Consider the following 18,714-nt stretch of genomic DNA (forward strand, 5'->3'; position numbering starts at 1 on the left):
ATTTATAAATTATTACAAGAATTTAAAGTAAAAGTTCTTTTATCCTGACAGATATACATGTTTTGCAAATTTCGTTGCATAACGGAGCGGATATGATAATTGATAACTTAAAGTCAATGTCAAAATATAGCGGCAACTGCTATTAAATAATATAAAATCAAATAGAAATAACTCAATTCGGTGAAATAATAGTTTGTACATCTATATTTCGTTTCTATGATATAGTTACTATCATCATGTTGTTCAAGTCTAAACCAGATTCTAACAAACGAGATCAATTTTCACCATCCGAATTAGAAAGACAAAACATAAAATACACGGATTGTTCAAGACGGTTTTATCAAGTATCCCGCGACTTTTCCAAACAGTATGCTCATATATATTCTGCAAGATTGAATACTTTCAGAAATATTTTAGGGCCAATTATTAATAAGAAATGGTCGAATAAATATAAAGTTTTAAAATTGTGTGAATTACGTGAGAAAGGCACCCAATGTGTTATTATTGGTACACTTTTCAAACTATAACAATTAAAACCCAGTATTCTGAAAGAACTTTCAGATCAGTTGGAGATTATTCCTCAGCCTACAAGGTTCTTCATATTTAAATAGTCTTCTCATTACTTTTATTAGGACATGCATGTTACATGTGATTTTTTTTTCAGAACTCATTTTGTTCATGACTCAGATACCTCTTGTTTTAGAAGATGAACTTCAAAGGATCAAATTATCTAGTAATTGTATTGATGTACATAAGGTGGTTACTGGTGTAGTTGTTGCAATACTTGGTTAGTGTGTGGAAAATGTATGCTAAGTATGTATGAAGAAATATGATATCTCTACCTTTTTAATGCCCATAACTTTCAGGGTCTGAAGATGAAGATGGGATTTTTACAATCAAAGATATTTGTTGGCCGGAATGCAATATACAAAAACCTTTACCAAAGCTTAATACTGATAGGTAATATTCTCATGCACCTCACTTCATAAATGTAATTCTATTTTAGTCTACAACACTTCCCAAGTTGGCATAGATTTGATTTGGAGTTGACATTCTTAATTATACTAACCATATTTAAATTTTTACTGTCAAAACATAATATTGTTATCTCAGTATTTTTGGTAGGAATGAGGGGGATGACAAAATATTGATTTATTTTGTATCTTTTTCACATCTATACATATAACATTTCAAACACTTGTTGTATTTGAACTGCTTAATAACCAATTTTTTAAATGTTAAAGGGAATGTAGGTTTTTTTTTTTTAATTTCCCTTATCCCTGCTGCTATCAGTTCTGCAGCAACCTTGGTTTCCTTAAAATTCCTTATATTACTCTGTAGCTATACTAAACACTAATATAATTAAATTTAGTACATTTACGGCTTTCCCAAATATTAACGAACAATTATATCGAATTACAATAACTACAATTATCTATGAATTGAATCTATAATTATCTATGAATTTATATTTTTCATTACAATATAACAGAAATTATACATCATACATATTTATATGAGCTGTTTGATATTCAGGTCCCCCAACACATAGTGAGCTTTTAACAAAAGGTACAGTGATGGGGATGGGCCTCGGATTGTTTATAAATATTGTCATTACAATTCACATATTATATACATTTGTTAATAAAGCAATTGGATTATTTTAATTATTGATTAAGCTATATTTACTACATATGGATTTCATCCTTAATTTTTTTTTTTTTACTTTTTTTTTTTTTTTTATATATATATATATATATATATATAGATATGTATATATTTTTTTTATTCTTTTTTCTTTTTTTTTTTCTCTTTTTTTTTCGTGAATATTAATTTAGGCAACTTTGGAGCCATTGGCCTTCGCAGCCAAGCGCATAATGGTTGATCCATAATCTAATAATATGATCCTTAATGTATCATTCTCCATTATTAAGTGTAGGGCATTTTTTGTTAGAGACTGACCAATCGTACTCTCACAGGCGTATCTTTGTCTCGCAAATCTTGGGCAATCCAGAAAGATGTGTGCTATGGTTTCGTCAGTAGTATTATCGCATAGACAGGATGGGTTATTAGCGAGCTTAAATTTATATAAGTATGACTTAATGCCCCCATGACCAGTCAGCAGCTGGGTACGTATGTTGTTATGCTCGTAGTTTCGTAAGACTCGATAGGCCACTCGTACACTGTTAAAAAAGAGCTTTAGAGGGCTGGAAGCATTATAGTCATCATACCTTGTTTGCCACTCTGTTATGGAGGCTTCCCTTATGGAGCGCTTTGCAAACGTGATCGGAAATTTATCATATGCCGGTGGCTTATCACAGGTCAATGCGGCCTTTTTGGCTAGCTCATCTGCGCGCTCGTTGCCACTAAGACCGTAGTGTGCTTTATCCATGCGAGTTCGACTATTATCTCATTGTGCTCTGCTAGTGTTATTAGTTCGCGTATTTCTACGGCTAGTGGATGCAGGGAAGAAGAGTCGCATATAATTTGTAAAGCTGATCGAGAGTCGCTCAAGACGATTATTTCGCTGTAGCTTTTGGGCTTCCGGGTGATGACTTGCAGCGCCAGTCTCATAGCTGCCAATTCCGCCTGAAAGACACTACAGTAATTGGACAGCCTTATTGTACTGTAATGCTTCTCTGTCCCTCCCTTCCAAAACGAGGCAGCCGCTCCGACTTTTCCATCCAGTTTACTTCCATCAGTAAAAATGTGCCATTTGTTATTGCTCAATCTTGCTAGATCTTCTTCAGTAGATATAATTTTAAAAGTTTTATTTTGCCTATATGCTGGATGTGGAAGTCGATGTGGGTCAATATCACGCTCCACAGCTCGACCAGGCAGTTCGGGAAGCTCTTTTCCTCTTTTGATCTCGTACAGGGTAGCTCGTTCTCTAGCTCTAAGATCCAGAGGGAGGATGCCAGCCAGAATCGCTGAGGCTACGGTGGAAATAGTGCGATGTCCCTTACAGATTCTAATTGAGAAGCTTCTTGCTATACTGTCCAATCGCTTACGATTTGTCTTGTTATGAGAAGCTTGAGCCCAGACATTTGCGGAATAAAGAACGATTGGTTCGACTACAGCACTATATATAATTCTCAAGACGTTGCTGTTAAGGCCCCAATGTGCACTTGCTGCTCTGGATATAGACTTAAATAATTTTATTGCCTTATCTTGTCTTGATGAGATGTGTTTTACGAAGTTCAGATTTCGGTCAATTATTAGGCCTAAGACTTTGATGGAATCAGAGAGATCTAATTCGGTTCCTTGAAAATGTATGCGTGGGGCCCGGTATTTTAGCTTTTTGGTGACGAGCATGACTTGCGTTTTGTGTGGGGCAAAGCGCATTCTGAACGATTCACCCCATCTGGACACTGCGCTTAGAGCCCTTGTCATGATTTCCTCGACCTTATCTGTAGTAGAAGCTGTGGCGACTATCACTATGTCATCGGCAAAAGCTTGGATATGAGCTTCTAGTCCGTCAGCCGCCTGAAGCAGAGGGTCCATCAGAATATTCCAGAAGAGCGGGCCGCAGGTTGAGCCCTGGATACAGCCTTTGTTGGTTTCCCTGACATCTAGGGCCCCTGCATATCTAACTTCCACAGTGCGGTCAGATAAATAGCTTCCTACCAAACGTATTGTAGCACTATCAATGTTTTTAGCGGCAAGTTCCGTAATTACAGCTGGCCACCAAGCATTATCGAAAGCGCCTTCAATATCTAGGGCGGCTACGACTATCATCATACGTTGTCGTAAGCCATCTTTAATCTTCGATACAAGATCGTACAGGGCGTCTTCGGTGCTTTTTTGCTGCATAAAGCCATACTGCCTAGCATTTAGAGAGCCAGTAGATCCTAGAGTCCAATTGATCCGACGAGTAAACAGTTTTGGAGGAATGTAGGTTATACATGTGGACTTATGTGCTAAAAAAATTCTGCACTCTCGAAGTTGTGTGCGATTGCCTCTTAACTGTAATATAATTATTGCAATGGACTTATAGGATTCATGTTGTTACAGATATGTAGTACTAATGTTTGGTCTCAATATGGCATCCAAATCAGCTGAACATTTATTTTCATTGAATCTATTCCTTGAATGGATATCTGGATTTTGTGGTACAACAGTATATCAAGAAGAAATCTCTAAGATCGTAAGAGTTATTATTGCAGGTAAACCTGATCTTTTCTATGATGGTGATTTCCATTGATAATGATGTAGTAAATTAATATTTATATACTTGTAGGTGGCGTTTTCGCAAATCATTCAAATGAGGCAACTTTAAATGAATCAGATGTTATTGCATCTGCTGATTCAGTTGATGCTTTTTCTGCGGCATTAAGTGCAGTGGCTCCGGTGGATTTAATGCCTGGATGCAAAGATCCTTCAGGTATCATGTTACCTCAGAAGCCATTCCACTACTGTAAGTTAACAATGCATAAAATTATTTTGATAATCACTACTTATAATACACTAATAAGATGTTGTATTTCAGGTCTGTTCCCAAAGTCTGTGGAGTATAAATCATTTAACCGAGTATCTAATCCATATGAATGTGAGATTGGGGGTAAATACTTTTTCTTAATTTATGATTAACAACTCAATATTATGATTAATTGTATTAATTTCTTCCAGGTTTCTTGTGTTTGGGTTCATCTGGGGAACCAATTAAAGATATAATGAAATACAGTAAACTTGATAATGAATTAGAAATTATGAGAAGGACATTACAGTGGCGCCATCTTGCACCTACATGTCCTGATACTGTCCCTTGTACACCTTGCATAGAAACTGATCCATTTACTATTTACAACTGTCCTGCAATCTATTTCAGTGGTAATTGTAGAGAATTTGCAACAGATTTACATAAAGGTAAAACATATTTATTTTTCATTTAAGTTTTCAGAGATTTAAATATTTACAAACACCTATATTTTATTTTAGGAGCTGATGGCCAAGTTACAAGAATAGTGTGCATTCCGGATTTTTGTGATAAACAGACTATTGCAATAGTCAATTTAGCTAATCTAGATTGTCACAGTATGATTTTTTCTTAATTTTTTCAAATAAATGTAAATCAGATGTTAAAAATAATTTTTAATATTGTGCCTGCACACAGTATGCCAGTACAGTAGTACAGTAGCGCTGGCTTGGTATGAACTGTATGGTCCAACTCGCGCCAGTTACTGTTTACATTAAGCCAGTTGTATGCCAGCGATGATTTTAAGCGCAAGTGTTCTGCTGTACTGGTATACATAAACCATGCATTACCTTTTTAATAATAATAAAAGTATTTTTTTATCGAATCGCCTATTATCTCTTTGCAATATTGTGCAAAATATGAATTATCAAATAACATTTTATATAAGTAGTGTCGTGTCTTGACTTTAAAGTAGATATATGTTGATCAAGACACATCTGAGTCTTATTCTACAGTATATAAATATGCCCCGCAGGGCCCCAGCGAGGGGCCGCCGACGTACGAGGTACGCCGCGGCCCTTCAACCAATTTGAGGTGGCCACGCGCGGCAGGCCGGGGGGCCTGCTGCGCCGAATGTGGCGGATGCCCTCTCTCCTGTGTTCCGAGGGAGGGCATCATAGGGTGATGGGAGGGGGTGTTAAAAACAGCCCCTCCCTACACGTGTCGAGCCCCTACCAAGGGGCTCCCCTAGCCGGGTCGTGGATAAACTAACGTAGATGCCACGGCCCGGTCAGGCGAAGGAGAACACCGCGGGGTTTAGTGGGTATTCCGGTCGCCTTCTGCGGCCGGCGAGTCCCACACGAAACCGTCCCTGCTGCCCCCGCAGCACGGACGGCGAAGTGCGTAAATGCATTCCCCGCGTCAACAAAAAAAAAAAATACAGTATATAAATATGTTACATATTTTGTCTGAAAGGCACAAAACACCTGAATACGGTAATTGCCATAGCATTGGCAACACTGTCTTACTTTTTGGATTAAATTTTTTTAACACAACTCGATGCAATTCAAATCGATTTGGTTTAATCGGTTTTTCGAATCGAATTTGATAAATTGTTTGTTTTAATTCATGAAATTTTCACATTTACATTCTATTAATTTAATGTACTTTATAATTTTTAATAATAAGAAGTTTCTTATTAAATATGTACATCGACTTTTGAAACAACTAAATTATTCCGATGTTTGACTAAATCGAGTCATATGACAGATTGACAGAATAACTATCTTTACGTCTCAGCTCCGTACTTCGTTGCCTATTGGTTAGTATAGCATCTACCTCAGATGAAGAATTATATAGATATGGCATGCGCGTTCACCCGTAAGGGACAGATAGAGAGTACTATAGACTATATCTATATATAAGTGAAAGGATTGGGGTTACCAGTTATTTGTTTTGTCCCGAAAATGAATAATTACGATATAATTTAATATAGACCAATTTATATATTCCCAATTAAATTGTAATTAATAAACGTAATAAATATAAAAACAATGCGTAATTTTTGTTTATGTGACTAAGATTACGTAAACAGATTTTTTTAGTAATACTTTTTTTCTGAAATAAATACCTAGTCAGGTCATAAATTCTGTCACATGTTTAATATAAAATAATTGAAACAAGTTTATTCATTATGTGACCATTTATATACCAAAATGAACTTAACAAAACATAGATTCTTATGACACTAAAGTTTATTCAAAATGACATCCGTGATTTTGAATACAGGCCTTCAATCTGCTCGGCCAGTCGTCTATCACAGCACGAACGAGGTCCATGTCAATATCGGCGGCTGCCTTAATCAAGGATGTCTTGAGTGACTCCAAAAAAAGAATTTCCCGATATTCTTTTCCCGCGTACTGCTTCAACAAAGCGCGGCATCTCTTCAGTCTTAGGTCCATTAGACGAGCATTCAAACGATGTCCTATTTTTCTTCGATATGCACGAAGCCCTAAGTCTTCATAAAAAGCTACAAAAAACATACCAATATTATAGTCATATAATTTTAAATTACTCTGTATATCATTACAGTGAACACTACATGTAAAACTACTAAATATTAAACTATTTTGATTGTAATTTCTAAGAAACAAAATTTACATGGGACAAATTAAAAAGCATACTCTTTAAAATCAACGGGATAAGAAAGTATCAAATATTTAAAAACACAGCATATACCAGAATTAAAAACTCCTTTTGAAATCTGTTGAAAATAGTATAAAAATGTGAATTGTTTCATTTATATACATTATACATACTATAATTTATTTCCCCTAAATTCAGGGTAATTTTTACAACAAGATGGCGGTATTATTTTTACGGGTAATAACCAACCAATTTGAAAAGAAGTTTAATATGGCCGCTTGTTTCCCAGATCTACAGTATATTATTTGACACAAATGACATCTGCGTTTGGGCGCATAATGTTCGAAAAATACTATTTTATTTTAGCTGATTTTACCCGTATTTTAACATATTAGTTATTACAAAGACTGTAAAGAACAACTAGTTTGTATTTTCTTCCTTATTTTGTATGAATACATGTGAATAAGTGCGTAGTTTCAGTACTTACGATTGAAAGGTTATGTTTTTCTCTTTTCGCTGACTACGGCTTTTACAACCAACATTACAGCAGTATACCATGTTTTATACACTTGATCTCACTAAAACTGTAATATCAAAATATTTTTGCACAATTACAGCCACTAAGTACTCACAATTTTCGAAAAATAGCACGAATGTCAAACTTTGTTAGGGACAACCTAGGTTGTTTGTAGGGGACAACCTTTGTTCCAAACAAACCCCAAAGCCTGGTACGCAGAAAGGGACAGAAGATAGTTATCCCTGTCTTTGTCACGTCGCAGGAATTGGGTATAACTGTATCTCTCTCACTCACGGTACTATTATTACCGTGTCATAGACTTGGCATCTACCAATGCGAACAAGAGAATATAAGTTCGATATTTCGATATTTCGATTATATTCACACTTCATATGTATCGTATATTTTGTGTAGAAAAGTTGGCAGTTATTTCGTTATATTATTACGATTATATGTCCGTATTCGCTCTGACAAACGGAATTATTCAAATTAAGTGAAGAAAGAAGTAATTTTCTAGAGCAGCAAAATTTTGATCATACACTCGGAGTACGATAATTTCGATCCATGTACGATAATTTTACGCCCCTGGTTCGATAGTCAGTCCACTTCAAGTTGCTAACGCTGATTACTATCTGTTCACATTTGTCGATGACAGAGTGACAGTTCATTATTTTTTTTTTATCTATATAAAATATTGTTGTGAGTCAGTCTTTCGTCCGGCGTTGTACGTTATTTCTTATTATATTCTTTTAAAAAATTCATCGCTGAATTAGTACAAATAATGTAAAATGGCCATAAATTTAGAAAAACATCGAGAAGCCCTGGTAGCGGCATGGAAGGATGTACTGGACGAAAAAACCGACACCAACTGGTGAGTTTATGCATTCCTAGAACGACCTACATGCTGGCAAAATTAAATAAACAGTCTTTTTGTGATGCATTAATGAATCAATTCCTGAAGCCGGTATTGCATTAAAACATATACGTATCAAAGGTTTTCTTAGGTATCAACTTAGTAAACCGCAGGGAAAATGCATATAACATACATATAAATACGTATAACAAGATTTTAAACTGTTATATTAATTTTTTTTCCATCAAATAAACATAATGAGTTCTTTAAATTGAGTATTTCAAAAGCTATAATTGAGCATTAAGCAATTTAGCTATGGTAGGAACACTCATGATTTTTATATAATTTTTTTGTTTTATTTTTAAAACAATATGTGCAACAATTGCTTTATATTCGGCAACATATGGTTGTCCATTTACTTATCCTATCATGCATTTGCAACTTTTATGCATCTTTGATTATGCTATACCCAGTTAATGATTATCTCTAAAATACTAAATTGCAGAGTTGTTAAAAGGTCAATAATGGCTTCCCTTAGTGTAGGTTCAGGATAACATATCTTTATTAATCCTCTGATTTAGTGTTCGTCAAAGAAATCTGAGTGCGGAGGTTTTTACAGTAGCTAACATTATATGTTTTAAAAGCTTTAAAATTGCATTGCAGTTAAAGTATCTGCCAGCAAAATTTGTTTAAAAATGTAATATTAAATGCTATTATAAGATAATGCAAGTGATAATTTACTAACATATATTCAAGCATAAACAAAATCATATGACTGGTATATGATTTATAAATATTTGCCCACAATCATCACGTGTGAAGACAGAAAATTGAACAAATTGACCCAATGAGTCAATAACTGTATGAGATCATAACATACACTGCACACATGCATTTATTTATTGTAAATATAACATGATATTTGATAGATAAATTGATATGAATCATTGATATATATGTATATCCTTTATGTATCTTGTTTTGATATTTATTATTACTTATATGTAAAATATTAATAACAACTTTATAGTAGGGTTCATATTTCGACTATCTCTTTATATGAATCTTTAACTTATAGATTGAGTTACGAAGAAAAACACTATTTTATCGAATACAATTATTTAATTAAAAGAAACTGTGATTTACTACATAAAAAAACATCCAAAACGAAAGCCATTTTTTTGAGAACAAAAAGATTAAGTTGTGTCAAACATCGGACATAGATTATAACTCTTGTACCGAAAGAAGTGCTACGAATAGGTTGGTTTGCTACCTTGTTTTTAATTTTTTGACCTTAGAAGTTTATTACCACTTAAAATTTTCAGTTGTCAAATAAAACTGAAATTGCATAACATTATTTAGGTTCAGTAAAAATTGAATTAATGAATCTAACTTTGTCATAATCTTTTTATATCTAGGTGTAGATCACGGAACCCAAAGGGTTCGATATCAAACTTAAAGCAATGCTAATTCTACCTCTGTCTTCTATTGACCTAAGTCAGAATGAATAATAATATTAATAGATCTTAAAAGTAGGTAATTTGGCCATGGGCGTCTATGGAAATGGTTTATTTTGGAAAAGAGGTCACTTGTCCAAAATAGTTTGGGGATCCCTGCTCTTTGTTTATAAATATTTTTAATTGCCTTTCTTTTATAATATGCTATATACTAATTGCTACAAGTTAGTGTTATTTGTAGTAATTATAAAAATTGATTCCTTACTTAGAAGAAAAGTAGCTGTTGCATGTAATTACATTTCTGCACAATAAAAAAAAATTTAGTCTATTTGTTCTCGCAGACAATGTTATATGTCTATTTCAAGTTCCATCCAGATCCATGCCACTGTTTTGGAGATACCTTTTAACAAACATTCAAACTTTCTCATTTATAACAGTAAGATAATTGAATTGAATAAGGAATAATAAGTTTATTACATATTAATGTAATCATTTGATAAAGAATGGGACATATATATGTAAATGTCAGCAATGCTAAATATAGAATCTCTTTGCACAAACCATTGTCCCTTTATTCCTTTTGATTACATTCTCTTTAATATAGCTTTGTTATATATAGTCACTGGTTATTTATATATTGGTATGTCCAAAATCTTATATATAAAATTCTCGTGTCACAATGTTCGTTCCCGTACTTCTCCGAAACGGCTTGACCAATTCTCATGAAATTTTGTGAGCATATTAAGTAGGTCTGAGAATCGGCCAACATCTATTTTTCATTTTTTTTTAACTGCGCGCGGACGGCGTTGCGGGCGACAGCTAGTATATTTAATAAAAACATACATTATTGAGGTATTAAAAAAATATTGTGAATTAAAATGAGTTTTCATGGCTGAATTATCTATACATGAAAATGTATCGGTAAACTTGTTTTTTTCATAAATGAGTGTGATGACAATGTGATTTTGTACTAGTTTTTTGACAAAGGAAACATAGAAAGTTCCTGATCATTTTGATCCTGCACCCACACTTTCCTGTTTTAATACTACTCTTGATGAGTAGGTCAAAGTGGTGGCTGCACTTACTGCATGAAAATAAATTGTTATTTTGAGCCTTGTTGAGGCTAAAATCTTGCAAAACAAATATTACTTTTTACTAAAGGCAGTTAATACATTTCATAGTTTAACCAGAAAAATTAAATATAGACATTTATATAGCTGGCTAGTAAATTAAGTATTTGTAAGTAAATTATTTAGGTGTTAATTTGGAACAGCATATATTACTCTTAGTCATTAGAGTGTCTTTTATATTATTAATAAATAAATTTTTGATATCTTTAGGGCTCTATTTGGCTACGATGGATTGTCTAACGACCTGAAGTTTGTGAGCAAAGGTGACGGTGGGCTCACTGAGCTGATAGATGATTTCAACAGTGGGAAGATACAGTATGCATTCCTGAAAGTGGATCTACCCGATGGCACTATATCCAAATATTTACTTATCAATTGGCAGGTAAGATTACATGAACAGATATCAAGAGATATTATGCCTTTATCTTTTTTTGTTTATCTTTCTCATATGTTTACTATTTCCAAAGATATGTAGTAGAATGTTTATAATGTGAAAATCTTAAGAATGTATCAAAATAAGGCATGTTTAATTCCAGTCAATGTTATTTAATAATAATATTTTTGAATATGATACAATTAAAATATGGAATTTATGGACCTTACCATAGAAAACCTTAAACATTGTTTCAAATATATTTTAACTTTTTTATACTGTGACTCTAGCGTCTGTCGCGGATTTTTGACAAATCATTGAGACATTATTATGCATAGGCTTGCGAAATTCTATCTTTACTAATGAATAATGAAGTACATACACCAAAAGCATTCTGTTGAGTTGAAGCATATCACTACATTGATGTCAATAATTTAAGTAATTGACTATAATATTTAATAAAGCTAATTGTAATGTGGTTAGCTATAGTTTCCCCAACTCCTACTCTAGCGCGTATTTTACGTGCTTTTTGAATGCAGTTATTCTTAACAGGGGGAAGGCGCGCCGACGGTACGTAAGGGTACATGTGCAAACCACATTCAGCACGTGGCTCAACTGTTCACTGGGTTCCATCTGACGATGCACGCGCGTACCGAGGATGACCTCGATGAGAAGGTTATCCTTGACAAGCTGGCTAAGGCCGGATCCGCTTTCAACTTCAAGAGCAGCCGGCAGGAGGAGATACCCCCAAGTGGACCAGTGGGTACCACATATAGGAAAGTTAATCCAGGTAATACATTAAACATTGCAACACATCCTGTAAATAATACACAACCTCGCTTGAATATATATATATATATATATATATATATATATATATATATATATATATATATATATATATATATATCTATATATATAAAAGAAAGTCGTGTTAGTTACACCATTTATAACTCAAGAACGGCTGAATCGATTTGACTGAAAATTGGTGGGCAGGTAGCTTAGAACCAGGAAACGGACATAGGATAATTTTTACCCCGTTTTCTGTTTTTTTTTTAATTCCGCGCGGACGGAGTCGCGGGTAAAAGCTAGTATATATATAAAAGAAAGTCGTGTTAGTTACACTATTTATAACTCAAGAACGGCTGAATCGATTTGACTGAAAATTGGTGGGCAGGTAGCTTAGAACCAGGAAACGGACATAGGATAATTTTTACTCTGTTTTCTATTTTTTATTCCGCGCGGACGGAGTCGCGGGTAAAAGCTAGTATGGAATATAGTTGAAGAAATTATTAGTATTAATGAAAACCTATCAGAGTACCTAGTTCTGTACCGAAAGGAAATATTTAACACGTGTCACGTTGTCATGTAATATTCACTCGGTATGCAATAAGAATTTTATAAAGCATACAAGTATTGTTTACCAAATGTGTGACAACAATACGTCGGACGCGGTGCAGTTTGCATTGTTCACAACATGTAATGTAAACACGAGGCGTTAGTCTGTGTGCGAACATTTGCGGAGGAGTACTCCGAGACATGACTAACTCTCGTAGCTCTGTTTTGAAAAACTACGAACGTATCGTCTCTAAACAGATCCTTGATGAAATTAGGAGTAAGAAACGAAGCTTGCGCAGAGGTATTTTTACTTAGAAATCTTGTTTTTGAAAAAAAAATAAGTACAATATATGTTAGTTGGGGATAATGTAGCATTCAATTTAAGGAATCTTTGAAATGGATCCAAACGTACAGAGAAATGTATTTGTCCCGATTTTTTAAACATTATTGTGAACTAAATTCGATTTTGAAGTTTAAATTCGTTTAAATTTTATAAAAACATTTATAATCTATAAAATTTTCCAGTTCAAGAAATCAATTCTAAAGAACGAGATCAGTTCTGGTTGAAAGAAGAACAGGAGGAGAAAAAGAGAATTGAAGCTGAGAAAAAGAGACGAGAAGAGGTTTGTCAACTTATGTTTATAATAGCAAATTTTATTTGTACTTTAGGATGACACGATAATCATTTGGAAATATAATTTCCAGGAGAAAAGAAAAGCAGAAGAAGAAGTAAGAAGGAGAGATGAACTGGAAGCAGCAAGAAGAGCTAAAGCAGAGGAAGAAAAGTGCGTAGAATTATTATTTTTATTTGTACATTGGTAAATGTGAAGAAAAAATATGAATGATGTCTGAAAAAAAAAGTTGAACTTTTCTTGTAACTTATATTTTGTTAGGTTAGGGAACGTACCCATACTACGTGACCCGTTTAGGGGGGGGGGGGCGGAGTCTTTAAAATACTACGGTCAGTCACGGGAGGGGGGGGGTGTGGTTCAGCTTTTTGTCACGTAGTCGATTTTAATGAGAGAAATCTCGTATTTTTCGACCTATATTCGAATATAGCGCGGTGTTTAGCGCTTTGTAAACTCACAGTAGGTGCATGGTGGTGCAGTGGACAACCTGTCTGGCGTGCGACCTCTGCGGATTCTATCCAGGAGGCTACAAGAAGTTTTATGTGTTTTGGAAGTCGTCTTTATTGCAGTCTTATGCAATAAAAACAAATTATTATTTTTTTCAATTTTTGCCTGTGAAATGATTAAAAATCATAATTATGAATTACTACGTGAAAACTAAAGGGGGAGGGGGGGGGTCTTGGCATATACTACGAATGGTCACCGAGGGGAGGGAGGGGTCGAAAAATCTTAAAAAATAGGTCACGTAGTATGGGTATGTTCCCTTATAATTGAATCGTCGAATTGATCTTTTACAATCACCAAATTTCTTGACCGATCTCTCCGACTAGTTCAGGTTGGCGGCCATATTGTCTTTGTCTCTGGTGTGTCTGAACTTCGTATATAATGTTTTCTGTCTTTTTAAAGGCTAATAAATGATATTATTATGTTTCATATTGTTTCGACAGTGGATACCAACAGTAAGTTAATGAACAAATCCTTTCGCGATTTGACGACTGGTCTGTTATAGTGTCCGCGTATTATCTCTGTGTAGGCGCGTGCCTGCGGGTGGTGTGGGTGGTGTGGGCGATGTGGGCGATGTGGGCGCGTGTGAGGGCGAAGGCGCGGGTGTGAGCGCGGGTGAGGCGCTGCGGCGGCAGAGGTCAGCGGAGGCGCGGCGTCTCATCGGCGCCTCCACTGCCGCCGCCCGCGCACTGTTCCAGCAGAACCTGGCGCAGGGACAGATATCCACCAGGTATATTACTCTAAACCCAATTCCCAAAGGAGTCGATATAACTTAAAGCATTGCTAATTCTCACTCTGTCTTCTTTTATTGACTTAAGTAAGAATGAATAATAATTATAATTGATCTTAAAAGTAGGTAATTTGGCTATGGGGGTCTGAGGTAACGGTTCATATTGGAAAAGGGGTCACTTGTCTCAAAATAGTTTGGGGATCCCCGATTTAAACCATCGGAAATCGTCAGTAAATGATCAAGGGAGGCTTAGTAGTAATAAAGAAATGATTATTAACATGTAGTTTAATACTTTATTGAAAAACTAAAAAGTAGTTTTTGAATTATTTATGTGGATCTGTTGGGAGTGTAGGTGATTTATTAATTTTTTTTTTGAATCACATGCGCCGTTTTGGCGACTCTGTTAAATTTCTACAATTTAAGGTTACAAAGAATAGAGTTACTAATTTTTTTTCACAGATCAAATTCGATACCCGAGAAGCCGGTACGCAGTTCAGTGATAGCGCAACGTATCAACACTTTCTCTCAGAACACATCACCACAAATCCCCACATCGCCAAACAAATCACCCACAAAAACCACACTCGAAGAACCTAAAGTCGAAGATAACGAAAGCAAAACGAGTCCATTAAAGAATATAGACAAGATAAAAATGAGTTTGGAAAGACCTTCTCAAATACAATACGAACCTATAATAGATCCATCTGTCGATTTGAGTCCGAGTACGGATAATGAAGCTAATTCCTTCAGTGCAATAAATTATACGGAATACAATGAAATATACAAAGACGATGTACTGAAGCAAAGTGAGCCGATGATCAAACAGAATATTCTTGAAAATGACATGTTTGACGCGTCATATTCCAGTTCAAATGAAAATGACGACGATGACAGTGACAACAAGTTCAGTACTATCAAACGGTCACCGTACACTAAGGATGCTGAAGCTAGATCTGAACTCAGTAGACAGAATACTGTCATTGAAAATGTTCATTACAAGAAAGAAAATGGAACTACAACACTAGATGGTAAGATTATTTATTACTAGCTTTTGCACGCGACTTTGTCTGCGTTGATATAAAAAAAAAAAACTAATTAATTTATGTGTTCTTCCAGACTATGTTCTACATATATACCAAAATTAGTATGATATGGTTTATTAAATATCAACGTGTAATGTTTCAAAACAAGTCTCGTAACATGTTGAAATGTGATTTTAAAGTTTCGAAACAAAACTCCAAAGTGACCGTTGCCTAAAGACATTTTCAGATGCGTTGCATTTAAACGACAGAGGAGAGGAGGCAAAGAAAGAGGATGTTTCCCCTTCTCCGCCAAATTCACCTCCCCATCCCATTCCTATAAGAAAAGGATGGGAAGAGGAAAAGGATTAAAAAAAGTTTTACTGCAATTAAATTTCATGGTTATGTTTAGATCCGGCAACAAATATAAGTCAAGTATGTTCGCATTGTTTCAAAACTTGTTGATTAACATGTTTTTTATATGATGCTATTTCAGATGTGTCCCCTGAAGGTCTGGAGGAGGAGGGAAATATATACGAGGACCTGGACGATGACCCGGGTCTCACAGCACGAGCGCTTTACGATTACCAAGCCGGTTAGCACTACTAGTAGTTGATCGTGACTTAGTCCGCGTTTACAAAAAATCTAGCAATAAACATAGCCTATCTCACCCAGGGATAGTATAGCTTTCCAACTGTGAAAGAATTTTTTAAATCCGTTCATTCGTTTCAGAGACTATTCAATGAAAACAAATTTTTATATTTATATTACTAGTTGTCACCCGCGACTCTGTCTATAGTAAAAAAATGTAAAAAAAAGTATCCTATGTTTTCTTCCAGACTATATTCTATATCTATGCCAAATTTCATCAAGATCCGTTGAGCCGTTCCGGAGATACCTTCAAACAAACATCCAACTAAACATTTGCATTTATAAAATGAGTAAGTTTTAGGAGAGATTATTTTACAGTACTTTTTATATCACTGAATTATTTTTTTTAAGTCAGTAAATAATAAAGATTTTTACAAATTATAATAACGTTTTTTCAGCGGACGAATCAGAAATAACATTTGATCCTGGTGATATAATAACACATATTGAACAAATAGACGCTGGTTGGTGGCAAGGATTGGGACCTAGAGGTGTTTTTGGTCTCTTCCCTGCCAACTATGTAGAACTATTACCCTGCCATCCACGTTAATGTAATCCAAGGTAACAAGTTATTTGTATTATTCGTGTATACAGTTTGATTTGTATGTAATATTTCATTATATAAAGTTATATGAATAAGACATTATTTAAGTTTATTTTTTTATTGATTAATTGCAAAATAATTTTTTATCTGTGAAATTTAATTTTGTAGTTTCCGGAAAAATAATTTCAGTTTTAAAATGTTATAATTTTTTTTATTTGAAATTTTAATATCCTCTATTTTAATTGTAATTTTTTTCAAAATGTTTTTTTTTTTTTTTTAATTAAGGAATCATATGGTTTTTGTTGTCAGTATTGATTTAGTTTTAATTTTTTTTTTTAAATTTCAAAGATTATAGACTATTGAATTTTTTTATCTATAATTTGACTTTTTTCTTTCTTTATTAATAACGATTTCCGTATCCGTAAAATTATATCAAATGTGTTGTGAGATTGTGAACATTGACTTTATGAATTTAGGGAGCAATAATACATTTTTTTTTATTAATAATCTTCAAAAACTAAAAATAAGAATTTTCTCTCATAATTAATACAATTTTAATCTTTCTAATCAAATTACAAGATAAATGTCCAAAAAAAAACTACAGTAACCCACAATATACAACTCGACCACCATAACATGACACCTCAGTGTAAGTGTATTTCATCGCTTGATTTAAAAATGTCATACTTGCTCTATACAATTACTATGACATTATACAAGAAATTTCTTGTAGGTTATTTTATTTACTCGAAGTATCATGTTATTGTGGGCGTGTAGTAATTCACAATTTTTTTTAATTATAAACACATTTTCACTACATTATAGTGTAAGTATAGATTTAATAACACGTACTATTTTTTATATTTTTAACAATATATTGTAAAATATCTTTTTTTTTAATTGCATTTCTTTTGATTTGATTTTTTTTTTCAAAGCAAGTTAAAAAAATTATATAAATAATCTCCATTAGGATATGTTTATATATTTATTTATTAACACTTACAGGATGATAAGATTTCTAAAACTAAATATACAACACAATATTTTAACTACAATAGCTTAGTAGTTTTTTTTTAATTCGTTCAGAAACACATTTCCTATTTTGGACATACGTTTTTTTTTTTTTGACATTCAGTAAAAAAAATATCAATTAAATAATAATTGAATAATCGATAACGATTTTTTGTACAAGGGAAAAATATTTCCCTTGATCATAAAATGGTTAAACAATTGTGTCTAAAATTTAGTTTTCTGTTTCCATTTTTTTGTTTTCATTTAGTACTTACTTTTCATAACTTATATATAGGCTGAATTTGATTAGACAAAATTATTTATTATTGATATCTACGAATTAAAAATGCATCGTAGCATTATTAAATTTTAAAAGCTAAACAAATCAATAAAAACTACCAACCCTAAAAAAATGTGTAAAAAAAGATTTGGTAGAAAGTAGTAGAAAGGCGTAGGAAAGTAGTAAGACTGAGTCTATCGTTTCAATTTCAGCCTGAGTCAAAAATTAAGTGATAATTTTTTTTTATTTGGTAATATATTATTAGTTAATTTATTTACGATTTATGAACGTTTAGAGATTTCTTTGTAAGGAACTTAAAAGATTTAGTTAATCTATTTGCAATTATTAATTGGTATATAGTTTTAAATAAATAGCCTAACAGCTTATAAGATAATTCTTATATTATCTCTATCCTTGATAAAATTTAAGCCGTAAAGTTAGTTTTCTAGGTGCGTTCCTAGTTCCAGAAACTTCCTAACCTCAATGTCGTGTCTTAGTAGTGCCAAAGTTTACAATCCGTTTTTGAACAATTATATATTGGAAACTAATAATTAATAACGTTTAATGTAATTGGATTGAAATTAATACTAAGATTATGACTTAAGACGGTTGATTTAA

The 18,714-nt window shown here is 33.6% G+C and overlaps 1 protein-coding gene and 1 pseudogene across 1 annotated transcript; both read left to right on the top strand.

Annotated features, from left to right (window-relative positions):
- Positions 1 to 108: 108 nt before the first annotated feature.
- Positions 109 to 5,900, top strand: LOC123721449 (annotated as a pseudogene).
- Positions 5,901 to 8,276: 2,376 nt separating this feature from the next.
- On the top strand, positions 8,277 to 16,887 carry LOC106718909 (drebrin-like protein). Its single transcript, XM_045680236.1, has 9 exons — positions 8,277 to 8,448; positions 11,228 to 11,399; positions 11,943 to 12,180; positions 13,254 to 13,351; positions 13,434 to 13,517; positions 14,452 to 14,591; positions 15,051 to 15,619; positions 16,107 to 16,205; positions 16,660 to 16,887. The coding sequence occupies exons 1-9, from the start codon at positions 8,366 to 8,368 to the stop codon at positions 16,809 to 16,811; spliced, it is 1,635 nt and encodes a 544-aa protein (XP_045536192.1). The 5' UTR covers positions 8,277 to 8,365; the 3' UTR covers positions 16,812 to 16,887.
- The last annotated feature ends 1,827 nt before the right edge of the window (positions 16,888 to 18,714 follow it).

Source organism: Papilio machaon, chromosome 12 (assembly GCF_912999745.1).
Source record: "Papilio machaon chromosome 12, ilPapMach1.1, whole genome shotgun sequence".
Taxonomy (NCBI): domain Eukaryota; kingdom Metazoa; phylum Arthropoda; class Insecta; order Lepidoptera; family Papilionidae; genus Papilio; species Papilio machaon.